This window comes from Phaenicophaeus curvirostris, chromosome 2 (genome assembly GCF_032191515.1).
Source record: "Phaenicophaeus curvirostris isolate KB17595 chromosome 2, BPBGC_Pcur_1.0, whole genome shotgun sequence".
NCBI classification, from domain to species: Eukaryota; Metazoa; Chordata; class Aves; order Cuculiformes; family Cuculidae; genus Phaenicophaeus; species Phaenicophaeus curvirostris.
In genome coordinates, this window is record NC_091393.1 from 62,616,328 (window position 1) to 62,629,074 (window position 12,747).

Below are 12,747 nucleotides of genomic sequence, written 5' to 3' on the forward strand. Positions count from 1 at the left end.
TAAATCAAGGCCCTTTTAATTTTCAGGTACAATGTGTGTATCATGGCTTATGGACAGACTGGAAGTGGGAAGACATACACAATGTTGGGACCACAGTTAGAGGAGAACTTTGCATTCTCCATAGAAGATGAATCGGAACTTGGAATTATTCCTCGAGCCACCCAAGAAGTGTTCAGGTAACAACTAATTAAAGGATCGTTTCAGTGGCAGTCATCTTAAACTTTCTAGAAAGGATGAAATAATGTTTTTAACATATTTGTCATTATACATTTCAGCTTCGTAATGATTAATATTTATAGCTTCTCTAATTGCCATTTGATATTTTATTTCTAGTCTTTCTCCTGCTTAGTCAGATTTTATAAGAAAATAGGATTATGCTTCTTGCTGTGAGTTACCTGTCTTTCAGACTTATAATTAACTTCTTGGTTTCAACCAAAGTTGCAGGAGTCCAAACGATAATTTAGTTCTTACAAGTTTTGTGAAAACTGACAACTAGAATAAATGAAAAAGATTCAGATTAGAACCCAGTCCCCAGGAAGAATGGTAGTAGATTTTTTTAGCCCCAATCAGTTCTTGCTTTGAGAATTCTCATATTTTTTTAGTTGAACCTAATATATGTTTTGAACTGATGCTTTGCTATATTAGAAGAGCCACTAGAGGTTTCTCCAAGTAAGACTATTTCTTTTGGAGAATATTATAGGACAAATCAAAGATACAATCTTCTACCAGAATAATTGTGCCTAAATGTAAATGCTCTCCTAAATACACGAGCCCTTAATTTTTGCATTTTCTGAGGCTGTAAACAGATAACCTCTTACAGATCTAGCTGGGCAGTTTACCATCGCTGTGTGTTCATTGCTTGCAGTCTGCCAGAGTTTATGATAGCTTGAGCTCTGAATGCAATCATGTCCAGAGAGAAATGGTATAAAAAATACTTGAGGGAAGCTAGTGGAGATATCAATGTAGCTGGCACAACTGTTTGGAAAAGGAAATTCTATTTACTGTTTCACGTATAATATAGCTGTATATTCTTCAGCTTAACATTAGCGTGTGGATGAGGCAAAGCCACAGCTGTGGATATTTAATAAGCACTATTATCAGTCTGTAATTAGATTATAATTAAAGAATAGATCTTTATTTACAGATTGTTCACTTGGGGTTTGATTTCAAGACTTTTTGTCTTTTTTTCTTGTTCTCCCACCCCCCCCCAATCCCTTTGTTTTTATTATCCAGGCTTCTTTCAGAAAAGCCAGCAGGAAGTTACTGGGTCGAGGTTTCTGTTGTAGAAGTGTATAACAATGAAATTTTTGATCTTTTGGCCAAAGACAATTATGGAAAAGTATTTGGTGTCAAACGTGAAGTTGTCACAACCAGAGAAGGCAAGAGCGATGTTCCATTGCTTATGCATGAGTAAGTACACAATGTGATCCTTATCCTTGGCACTGTGATCCTCGGCACTGGTGAGACCGCTCCTCGAATACTGTGTTCAGTTCTGGGCCCCTCACCACAAGAAGGATGTTGAGGCTCTGGAGAGAGTCCAGAGAAGAGCAACAAAGCTGGTGAGGGGGCTGGAGAACAGGCCTTACGAGGAACACCTGAGAGAGCTGGGGTTATTTGGCCTGGAGAAGAGGAGGCTGAGGGGAGACCTCATTGCTCTCTACAACTACCTGAAAGGAGGTTGTAGAGAGGAGGGTGCTGGCCTCTTCTCCCAAGTGACAGGGGACAGGACAAGGGGGAATGGCCTCAAGCTCCGCCAGGGGAGATTTAGGCTGGACATTAGGAAAAAATTCTTCACAGAAAGGGTCATTGGGCACTGGAACAGGCTGCCCAGGGAGGTGGTTGAGTCACCTTCCCTGGAGGTGTTTAATGGACGGGTGGACGAGGTGCTAAGGGGCATGGTTTAGTGTTTGATGGGAATGGTTGGACTCGATGATCCGGTGGGTCTCTTCCAACCTGGTTATTCTATGATTCTATGATTATCCAACCATGATATGGTGTCAATGCAATGTATAGCTGTCCCAAAACAGCATTATAGACACCAGTTATTGCTTCTAACCATCCAATCCTTACCATATGCAAAAAAAGCTGTGTCCATTAGCTCAGTTACTGGATTTCATTGTTGCTGGATCTAAGGCACCTTGTCAGCTGTAGAAAATGAAGGGTTAACCCAACCACAAAGCACTTTTCATTCAGTATTACCAGATTATAAAATTTAGAGATTATATTACTTCTTGTATTGCCTCTGCCTTCCCTACATACACAGGAGTTAACAAAAAAAGGTACTTTAGAAAGAATAAGATTTTAAGTGACCTTTTAATATAAATATTCATCTTACACTGCTTAGTATTCAGTTTTCATAACTGAGGGCATTTAAGTGGGAATTGCTATGCTGGCCTCTGAACCAATATTTCTGGAAAATCCAGGTTCTTCAAACTAAAAGCTAAGAAGTAGCAAAGCTTCTATGCATTCAGTTTTAAGATATGTACCTTTCCAACATTGGTTTATGGTAAGTCAGATTCTTTATACATTTTTACGGTGCAGGGAGGGCTGAGGAATTAAGGCTACAGCTATACTTATTTTAATGCCTTCTTGTACTTACTAAGCATTAGAAAGGCTTTTTCGTGGTGTTACATATGTGTAGTATACAAAGCAAATGTATAATACTGTGCATGAAAAATTTATATGAAAAATCACATGTCCATAACAATTCATCCATTAACAAAAGTGAATCTGTTTCAGATGCTTCCTTTTATTAATGACTGTGTTGTTTATGCTGGTATAAAAGCAACATTAGCAAAAAATCTTATGACAAGCAGTACTAGTGGCACCAGAGAGGTGATGCTACCTGGTGGAATTAAGGAACTGGACATCTCCCTGTGTGTGCTCAGCATGTGAACAGATTCCAGAAGGGAACACTACAGAGAGGACTAAAAGCTTAGAAAAAATGTTCTGCTCCTTGAGCAAATAAGTGTTTTGTGAAAAGAAGTATCTTGCCCTATTGACGTATTTAGCACAGTAGTACAGTGTTTTCCATTTCTGGGGGGAAACATGATGTTTTTCTTCACTTCTCTATAATAATGCTTGTCATGGTCTAATCCCTACTTTTCCAGGAAGAATTAGAAGCCAGATATGAAAAGCACTCCCTCCCCACCCCAATTAAAATAAAACGCACCCTCAGTGGAAATAATTGAAGGCAGTATTTTTGTCTTGTGGGACTTAATCACATAAGCAGACTAGTAGTTGTTTGTTTATGTGGGTTTACACTATTGCCAGAAAGCCTTGATAAAAATACAAGAATGTACTGGAGGGTTGTGCAAACATGCTTTTATTCTACCTAGTTACATTGACTTGTATTTTTTAGCCACCGAGTTGCTCACAGAAAAGTGGGACCCCAGAGAAATTGTGAAGTGGCTTTCTTCATCTAAGGGGCTACATAGCCCTCCTTTCTTTCTGTAAAATAATAACCACTGTGGTATTCTAGGAAGTATTAACATTTGTATCCGAGTTATGCCTGCTCTTCAGTCTTGAGGTTAAATTTGATTTCCAGAGAAATTCTGCATCCTTGATTATACTCTGCATGTTCTATAAGAGCATGCAATGAGTTAAAAATGACTGGAGCTTCAGTGATGAATCCTTCTGCCCTCTCCTTCTGTATTATGGTTCCTCTCAGTCACCCTTCTTGCATTTTCCCAATTGTGACTCCATTCCAACTTTTAGTGTCTGGTTAAGGGTCTATCAAAGGAATGAAAAACCCCTTCAAGAAGAAGTTGGGAGCAGAGCCTAACCTATGTGTGTTCTAACTTTCTTGAAGAAGCTAACCTTTTCCCTTTGACTAGGGAAGAAAGGAACTGTATGACTTAGTAAATGAAGATGAGTGCAAACAGTATGAGTATAATGGGAGTTGAATTTTTCCTGCTTGATCAGAACATCCAAGTAATTTTTAATTATGGTATTTCAGATATTGGCCTGGTTTCATTCCTAAAAAATGCATACTCTACTTCCCAAGGGAGCTTTGCAGGGTTAGTGGGTGACGCATTTCTTTTCCTAGGCTTTGGGGAAGGGAAAGGTGAGATGTAGCTGGACTTGTGCCACAGAGACAAGAACTAGAAGCTAAATAAGGTTTCATTTGTCCTTCTAGCTAATGAAATGGCTGCTCTGTATATTTCTGTAAATTCTAACCTACAGTAAAGGAACCTGGTGCCTTGAACTAAGCACCTCTTAAAAAACACTTATCTCAATCAATTGACAAATACTCAATTCTAATGCCAATATAAATAAGAATATGGGCTTGTAGCTCAATTACAATGCAAGCAGTGAAAAAAATACAATTCATAAACAGATTATATTAATAATTACACAGAAAGGTTAATAAGAAAAAGCAAATGCAAACAAAGTAAGGGAATCATTGAGTAAGGCCACCCAGCTGCCTGAAATCTAAAGTAAACAGCTGGTGCTTTGAATAAGAACACATCCTCTTTTGTGATAATATTTCATCTAGAATATATTGGCCTGGTGGGTCTCATTGGCTTCTCCATATATCCATTAAAGTACAGTAGTCTCTTTCCTGCTAAAACATACATCTTAGTGAATCACAAAAACCTCAGTCTCTTTCTTCTTGGTTGACTTTGGAGAATATTCAGCATCAAATTTTTAACCTAACCGCAACAGGGCTTCTCTTTGTGGAATCTGATCCTGGAACGTGCAGTGCATACAGTGTGATAAAGTTGTAGAGATTATACTAAAAAATTATTACTGTCAGTCCTGCTGAGAAGCTACTGTGCCAAGCTTGCAGCACTGGGCAGGAGATGCTTTTTAATTCCAAAGTCAACTGCAATTTCCCAGTAGGTGACCAGCACTGACAGCACGCCCTGAGGCGTATCTTCTTGTGCAAATGATAGTGAGGAGGCAGCAGCTTGTAGCACTGATCCTTTGCCAGCGTACAGCAGCAGCTTGTCAAAGGCAACTGCCTGTTGCTACATCCTACCAAAGGCTGCTTACCTTTCAGGCTGTCCAGTCCTGGCTGAATAGCTACTGGAAGATGCAGTTCAAAACTTACGAAGGCAGGATCTATCTCCTTGGACTTGAGGCAATAGTCTGATCCCCCCAGTGTGAGGCTCTGCCTTCTCAGGCAGCAGGAACTAGAGCCACTGTTTCTCTGCTGCTGCCAGCTCAAACTACCAGAGAGACAATCCTAGTGGATACAGAGGTAGAGATATTAGAGGGGAGGCCAGCATGTGTGGCTCAGGATTGACAGGCAAACTACAGTGATCATTTGGCTCCTGCAGCCCTTCTTACACAGGGAACTGCATTTGGGGGCTGCTTTTCTTAAGTGTCTGTAAGCACAGTATGGTTAAGTGTTTTTCTGTTCTTCAGATGCCCTTGTTTTATTTTCAGGGGAAATTGTTTTAGTTGGGTATGGCTCTTTTGTCTCCAAACTCTTCATGTCTGGTTCTTCTTAGCATAAAATAGATTTGTGTGCAGTTTAACTTTGACTGAAATCAACCAAATCTAAGTTATTAAGGCCTTGCCTTTTATCACATACTTGATTTTGCTGACTGCAGTGATGTGGGACGAAGCCTGTAGCCTGTCAGGAGGATTGTAAATGGTGCTGGTGTTACACGGTGTTCAGTGAGCAGGCTGTGCTATGCACTTAGAATAATGTATAACCCCATCTAGAAACTAAAGTTTAGGTGATGTAAATTGAGTCATTACTGAAGAAGGCAGTGGAATGAAAGGAAAGGGTAGGCAATCTTGCCTCATTTGTTTTAAATGTTGCAAACGTGGGGGAAGTCACAATGTGTGTTTTCTTTTCCTAATGAGTTTACTCCACTTTCTGTGTTTTTTTCCTTTGATTAGTATATTTACAATATTTCCTTTTAATGGAAAATAAAATGGATAGTATGAGATAAAATGGTCTATAGAAGCTTATGCCTCTCTATGAATAGACACTGTGCTGGAGTCCCTGCTCATTGAACAGTGGAACTGAACTTTCTTCCAAAAATCATTGATTTAATTCCAAATGCGAAACATGATTTCCGAAGGTCCTGAGAAATTTCTTCTCCCCCCTCCAATTCTGTACCTCCCAGGCATTAGATACCTTAACATAAACCAGGCAACCCCACTTCTGTAAGATCGGAGATTCCAGGAATATCTAGATTTGTGTCTTTTCTACACCTCCACACTTTAGAAGATATTTCAGTCACTTCCACAGCTGAGCTACAGTACCTATAGACGTGTAAGGCTGGCAAGGCAAATCTTCAGTACTTTCAGTACTACATCACTTCTTTGTCTTGAATTTCATTTTGGATTATATCCGACCTGAAAAATTCTATATACAGTTGTTTGTGCAGATCAAAACTGAGATTACTATAAGGAGTTACAAGAGCAAGGAAGTGGAAAGGCTCAGATTCACATCTAAGCTGTCAGCTTTGTTTTGTGGTTTTTTTCTGTGAATCAGTTAAATCTTCTGTTTCTTTCTTTGCTTCCTAGGACTGTTGAAAATGCAGCTGAGTTTTTGCATTTAGTCAACAAAGGCCTACAGCTGAGAGTCAGGCACCCCACACTGGTGCATGCTCATTCCTCTCGGTCTCATCTGGTAGTTACATTGACCATAACCACAATCATCTCTGGAGATAACTTTGGTGAGCAGGATGTTACTAAAATACATCTAGAACTAGTTGTTTTTTGACAAAGTCTGTGGCCTGAGAGATTTCCATCTTGTTTTTTCCTCCTTTTACCCATGTTTCCCTCAGTTCTTTTTCACTGTTTAACATACATATACATCCTTAAGTAACTGATCAGTTTGATGTCTGAATGCTACTGAAATTTTCACTATGATAAAAAATTTTCACTTTTCTTTACATGTCTTGACTTAGAGTTCTTGAAGTTTTATAGCATTAAACAATTAATGAAATTAATTTTATCCATAAGTCATAAGATCAGGTGTAAGATAGAAAAGGTATCTATAAGATAGATGCTGAAATACAGTAGATAAATCACTCCCTGTGGCATAATCATATAATTAGTCATGCTAAGTTTGTGGCAGAACTAACCACACATTTTAGGGATTATCATATGCTTTTGGGTGAGAATTATTTTTTTACCTGCCCATTAAATTCAGAGTCTCTTGAATTATTAATACTAGGACACTATAAGAACAGACAACATAGTTGTCTTATTTACTATGGCAAACCCCATATTTCCATTTTTCATTACCATACCAAGACTTACAGTTTATTGCTTTAGGAATAACTTCAGCTTTGGGAAGTTAATTTTGTTTACTTTTGCTCATGTTTATAATTAGGGTCTCTGTTTCCAGTGCTGTGGTCCATCTCCTTCATACTTTGTAACAACATTATGGTTTTCAAAAGTGGAAAATATTTAACATTTTTTCCCTTAGATTGCTATCAGAACTTAAACTGATAATTTTAGCAAAACAGAACAAACAGTGCCCTCGCCCACCTGTGGACCTTGCCAAAAGACACGGTTACTTCACAAGTGCAACTCCAGCATTCCAGATGTTAGCTCTAGCCAGTTCCAGATTCTTGTCTATCAGACAGATGTTACTTTTCAAAACAGTGTCTGCACCATTAGCTCACAAGCCATCTTGTCTGGTCCAGTCTTCCCTTTGCCATTCTGACTTGCGGTCACCCTACCGCACTGGCAGCAAAATTCCATAGACATGTCTCATTTATGCTGAATGCAGGCTCAAGCTCTCATCTCATAGTAATAGTAGTAATAATAAGCAATACTGAGAGGTAGAGCAGCAATGCAAATGGGACCTCTCTATAGCAGTGTGACAGTACGTTTTGTCCTGTTTAAAAGGAGAAATTCCTGATTTAAAAGCTAAGCACAATTGTCACATATCTCAACACCAGAAATGTAAGTCACTAAATAAAAAGTTGTGAAGCCTGTGCCAAGTTCTGCACCCAAAGTGGAACAAAGGATTGACAAGCCAGCACTTTGTTTGATTACAGTCTTTTTAGCATTTTCTTTTTCCAGGAATATCTGCTGTTTGAGCACAGCAGTTTCTTAATTTTCTTGTCTCAAACTGAGGAGTGAGAACACTTACTTTTACACTGTGTGGCTTGAAGCCATTTAGTCTGTGTAAACCAACACAGCTGCTCTATCTGCACCGTGAACAATCAGCTCAGGTTGTAGCAACAGCCTAGCTGGAGAGGTGCAGGGCTCTGCAACCCAATTCAGTCAGGGAACTTCGTACTATTGCAACTTTTTAAGTCTCCAGGAGAGAATTGTCTCTAGTACCTGTAGCAAAATCTGCACCTTTTATTCATCTATGTCTTTCAGAGAGAGAGCACATGTGAGAGAGAGATATGGATGGAAACCAAAACACTAAAGAAAAAATGCAAAACTGTTTTGGGAAAGCCCTTTTGCATACTCTCCTGCTAAGCTAACCTATACTGTGTCAAAGCAGCTTTCCCAGAGAATCTATCTTCCTCTTCCTTCCCAACACAAAGTGAAAGCCAGATGCTGCTGCTGCTGAGGAAGAGGAAGGATATGAAGCAGTGTATTGCAGATACAGAACTGCCAGGAGTAGTAGGTACTCAACCTGAACAAATGGGAATAACACTATTGAGGCAAACTGCTCATCATGCTGTTAGAGATGGAGCAGTAGCATATGAGGGCTGAAGGACATCTAGAGGGAATGGCAGCAAATGATAAAACAGAAAAAGATAAACTTTTTTTTTTCTTCCCCAAAGTACCAGAAGGTGATGTTTCAAATACATAGAAACAGACTTCAGAGCTTACTGCTCCCAAACATTCAAAATCTCACTTTGGTTGCAGTCAAGCTAAAACATGAAAAAATAACCTTTAAAGTCATTACTGGACTCTTGTTTTTTGTTTTCCACATGGAAGTTTGAACAATGGGGATATTAGATACAACAGAACCTGCACCCAAGTGTTGTGATGAACTGGTATGATTGTTTTTATGAACTAAACCTTAAATAAGATGGAAAAAGTCATTTAGCCTGCCCATGACATTGGTTCTGACTTGTATATTGCTTCTGTTAGAATAGTCTAAACCAGCAGATATTGTGTTTCCCTTCCTGATACCCAGTTTTTCCCCTTCTCAATTTCCAGTGTTAGTGAAAACCTCCCCTTGTTTGTTTTTCCAATAACCAGGTATTTCATGGGAAGATGAACAAACCAGTCACAGACTAAATAAAGAGGTTTCCTGCACCTTTCCACAAAAAATGAGAGATAATAAATCCACCTCTTCTTCCAGAGCCTCGTCACCAACACAACTTGAAGCCACTGAGAAACTGAAGCAAGTCAAAACTAGATTGCAGCTGGTGGATCTGGCTGGTAGTGAGTGTGTCGGTAAGCAAACACATCTGTTTATGGGCAAAGATCCTCCCAGATCTAGGTTACAATAGTTGCCTTTGCCTCTTTAGGAAGGCACATGTGCTACCCTGCTTTCACACAAGGTGTGGTTTAAACCCACAGATCCGGACATAAACAAAATTTGTGGGCCTGATTGTTCCAGTTATATACCAGTACAGTTTAACTGAAAATCTGCATAAGCCCAAAATAAGCCTAGGGCAGTTATTCATATCATAGGTATATTATTTTCTCAGGCTGGTTTTATTAGGCCTGTTTTTCTACTCTTAAAATTAGCATGTGTTTGTACAGAAAATGTTTAAAGTGCATAAATTATTTAAATATTACAAATACCTGTAATAATTGATATCACCATGTGTGGGGTTTTCTGCCTTTATGTGGAAAAAGTCTTGGAGAAAGTTAGTGTTGAAAAGATAATACTGTTTTCTTTGTTTCTTCAAAGCATTTTCCTCCTCCCTCCTCCTCTATGCACACAACAATTTCAAAAATTTGATTATTTCCTAAAGGACAAGTTTTCTTACCAAGAAAAGCCATGCAGCCAAATGCACCATTCCAGAAATAATGTTTTGAAAACTGAAACAGTATTATGAAAGAGACTTCTGCTTTTCTGCCAGGAATTCTTGCTGTTGCTCACTGTTAAACTTTTGTTCTAGAGAGAAACCTAATATAATATATTACTTTTTTTTCATTTGCTCTAAGGGCTGGGAAGTGTTTGGTAAATGTGTAATTGAGCAAGAGTGTGTGTGCTTGTTCTCTCAGTTTAACCAGGACTAACGTTTACTTGGTTTATGGCTTGGTGGGCCAGATCCTCCAGTGAAGTCCAGAAGAACTGAGCTCATTTACATCAGTGTCAGATGTGGGCCAGCACATACAGCAGACTAACCTTTGCCATCAGCTGTGCTGGTGGAGAGTTGAAGATGTTGGATTTACTGTGATAAAAGTGAGCAGCAGTAGCAGGCATCTCACACACTTTGAATGTACATCTGCATCCTGCCTTGTTAGCTCCACCTCCATCCTGCATCATTTACAGCACTTACTTACTAAGTGGTCCCTTTTTAGCAAACTAGGTTTCAGTTTGAAAACTTGGCTAAATGCTTTATGGAAGTTCCTCTGACCAAATGTAGATAATCAGCAGTTTTAACATGTCCCCCTCACCTATTTGCAGTTTTCTGCTTTTGGGTGATATTTATTGTCTCAGGAATCCACCTTCACTGAGTATAAAAGAAGCCTGGGGATCACTGTAGACACAGACCCCCAGTAAAGTTAGTCTGAGATTTATGCCACCTGGAGTATTGTGTCCAGTTCTGGAATCCCCAACACAGGAAGGATAAGGAACTGTTGGAACGGGTCCAGAGGAGGGCAACAAAGATGATCAGGGGGCTGGAGCACCTCCCATATGAGGACAGGCTGAGAGAGTTGGGGCTGTTCAGCCTGGAGAAGAGAAGGCTCTGGGGAAACCTTACAGCAACTTTCCAGTACCTGAAGGGGACTACAAGAAACGTGGGGAGTTTTTATGACAGCATGTAGTGAGAGGACAAGGAGGAATGACTTTAAATTGGAGAAGGGAAGATTTAGATTACACATTAGGAAGAAATTCTTCACAATGAATGTGATGAGGCACTGGAACAGGCTGCCTAGGGAAGTTGTGGCTGCCCCATCCCTGGAAGTGTTCAAGGTGAGGTTTGATGGGGTCTTGAGCAGCCTGGTCTGCTTGAAGGCACCCCTGCCTATGGCAGGGGGTTGGAACTCGATGGGCTTTAAGTTCCCTTCCAACCAAAACCATTCTATGATTCTGTGACAATTGACACCCTGTGGTAGTGTCTTCCAAACTGTTTTGTTCTGTGCCTCTCTGCAAAGAGACTCTACCATTCCAGACTCATCCTGTCCCATAGTCACATTTCTCCAGCTCTCACTGTCCATACTTCTGGAGGTTTATTTTCTGTAACTGTGCCTTTTCACACTTGCTTCTTGAACTCCTCTCTTGTTCTCTCAGTTGGGAAAATTATGGCCTAAAGGGAAAACAAGACCCTTAGCCTCTCTCTGTCTCTGTAGAGGTGGGACAGAAGGCAGTTACAGAAACTCTTAGCCCCTTCTGCCTATCCCACTACAATTAGCTCTGCCTAGCATGGATTAGGCTTTGCATAATGAGCAGTGATTTCAGGTGCACCTGTGGCTCATCCACTATGCTGAAGAAAGGTTGAATTTGAATAATATTATGCTAAATGCTGATAGTAAGTTTCTCTTCCCCAAAATGCAGTGCTAAGTACAGGAGGAATTAATCACTCTTAACCACATACTCATCCAAACTGATCACAGGCTGAGCTTGCAGCACCTCTTGAAGTTGTTGCATCTTGATTTGTAGACCAAATCTTTCCACCATTGCTGAGGTCATCATAGCTACAAACTACCATGTTGGGTGGATGACAAAAGCGCATCGTTGTTTCCCTGTATTGAAACAATGCAAATCATATTGCAAAGGACAGCACCTTAAAGACTTTGGTGAACATAAACCCCTCATGCTCATGGCTGCTGTACAGTTTTGTTTCTGCAGCTTATGCCATCGGCATCACTCCTCTTCTTCCTAAGGGATACATACAGAGCAGCTGACTATTCTAAAAAATGGTGGAATGCCACAGACTTCTCTCTGCAGACACCTTGGACTGGTAGTTTCAAAAGCAGTGTCATCTTGTCTGATCATATGGTGTTCTGACTTTCTTAGTTCCATAATACATAAGGAGCCAAGATGCATTGTACCGCTGAAGAGATCAACTTTAACTGAGATACTTCAGACCATCTGCAGGCACTGAACCTTCTTTAACCTTCCTTCAAAGAGCAGAAATGCGGAATAATGTATTGGCAGTCTGGAGTAAACAGTCACTGCATCCTGCTTTTGGCATTGATGGACTGAAGGTCATGGTGCAGAATTCGTGTTCCAAAATGCTGCGCCAGAAGTAGATGATACAGCAACAGAACTTTTCACAATTACAGTTGAAGCAGCTTTGCTTAGTCTCACCATTACCTTTTTCTGCTCTGTACTAGGTATGTCTGGAGTGACGGGTGCAGCACTGAGGGAGACATCATATATTAACCGCAGCTTGTCTGCTCTAGCTGACGTTCTGGGAGCAATAGCAGAACAGCGATCTCATGTACCATATCGAAACAGCAAACTTACACATTTGCTTCAGGACTCTTTAGGTGAGGGTCTATGATGACTTTTTTTTAACAGTGTAAATTTCTTTTTCCAGTCTTTCCCCTCCTTTCTTGCGTCCAACAAGATGACAATCTTGTACTGCTCCCTTGTATGTGGGCCTCTATTAAAAGATTCTGGCTTTGGAACAGTGTAAGTACACAGAAAGAGTTCTGAACTCCCCCTGAATTTGGCTA

General features: G+C 40.1%; 1 protein-coding gene across 1 annotated transcript in view; it reads left to right on the top strand.

Moving 5' to 3' along the window:
- Nucleotides 1–12,747, top strand: part of KIF25 (kinesin family member 25) — a 37,936-nt gene that overhangs the window by 23,355 nt on the left and 1,834 nt on the right. The window contains exons 10-14 of the mRNA XM_069852248.1: nt 27–176; nt 1,234–1,410; nt 6,490–6,641; nt 9,145–9,342; nt 12,403–12,558. Of these exons, the coding sequence (XP_069708349.1) occupies nt 27–176; nt 1,234–1,410; nt 6,490–6,641; nt 9,145–9,342; nt 12,403–12,558 (833 nt within the window). The remainder of the gene's footprint in view (nt 1–26; nt 177–1,233; nt 1,411–6,489; nt 6,642–9,144; nt 9,343–12,402; nt 12,559–12,747) is intronic.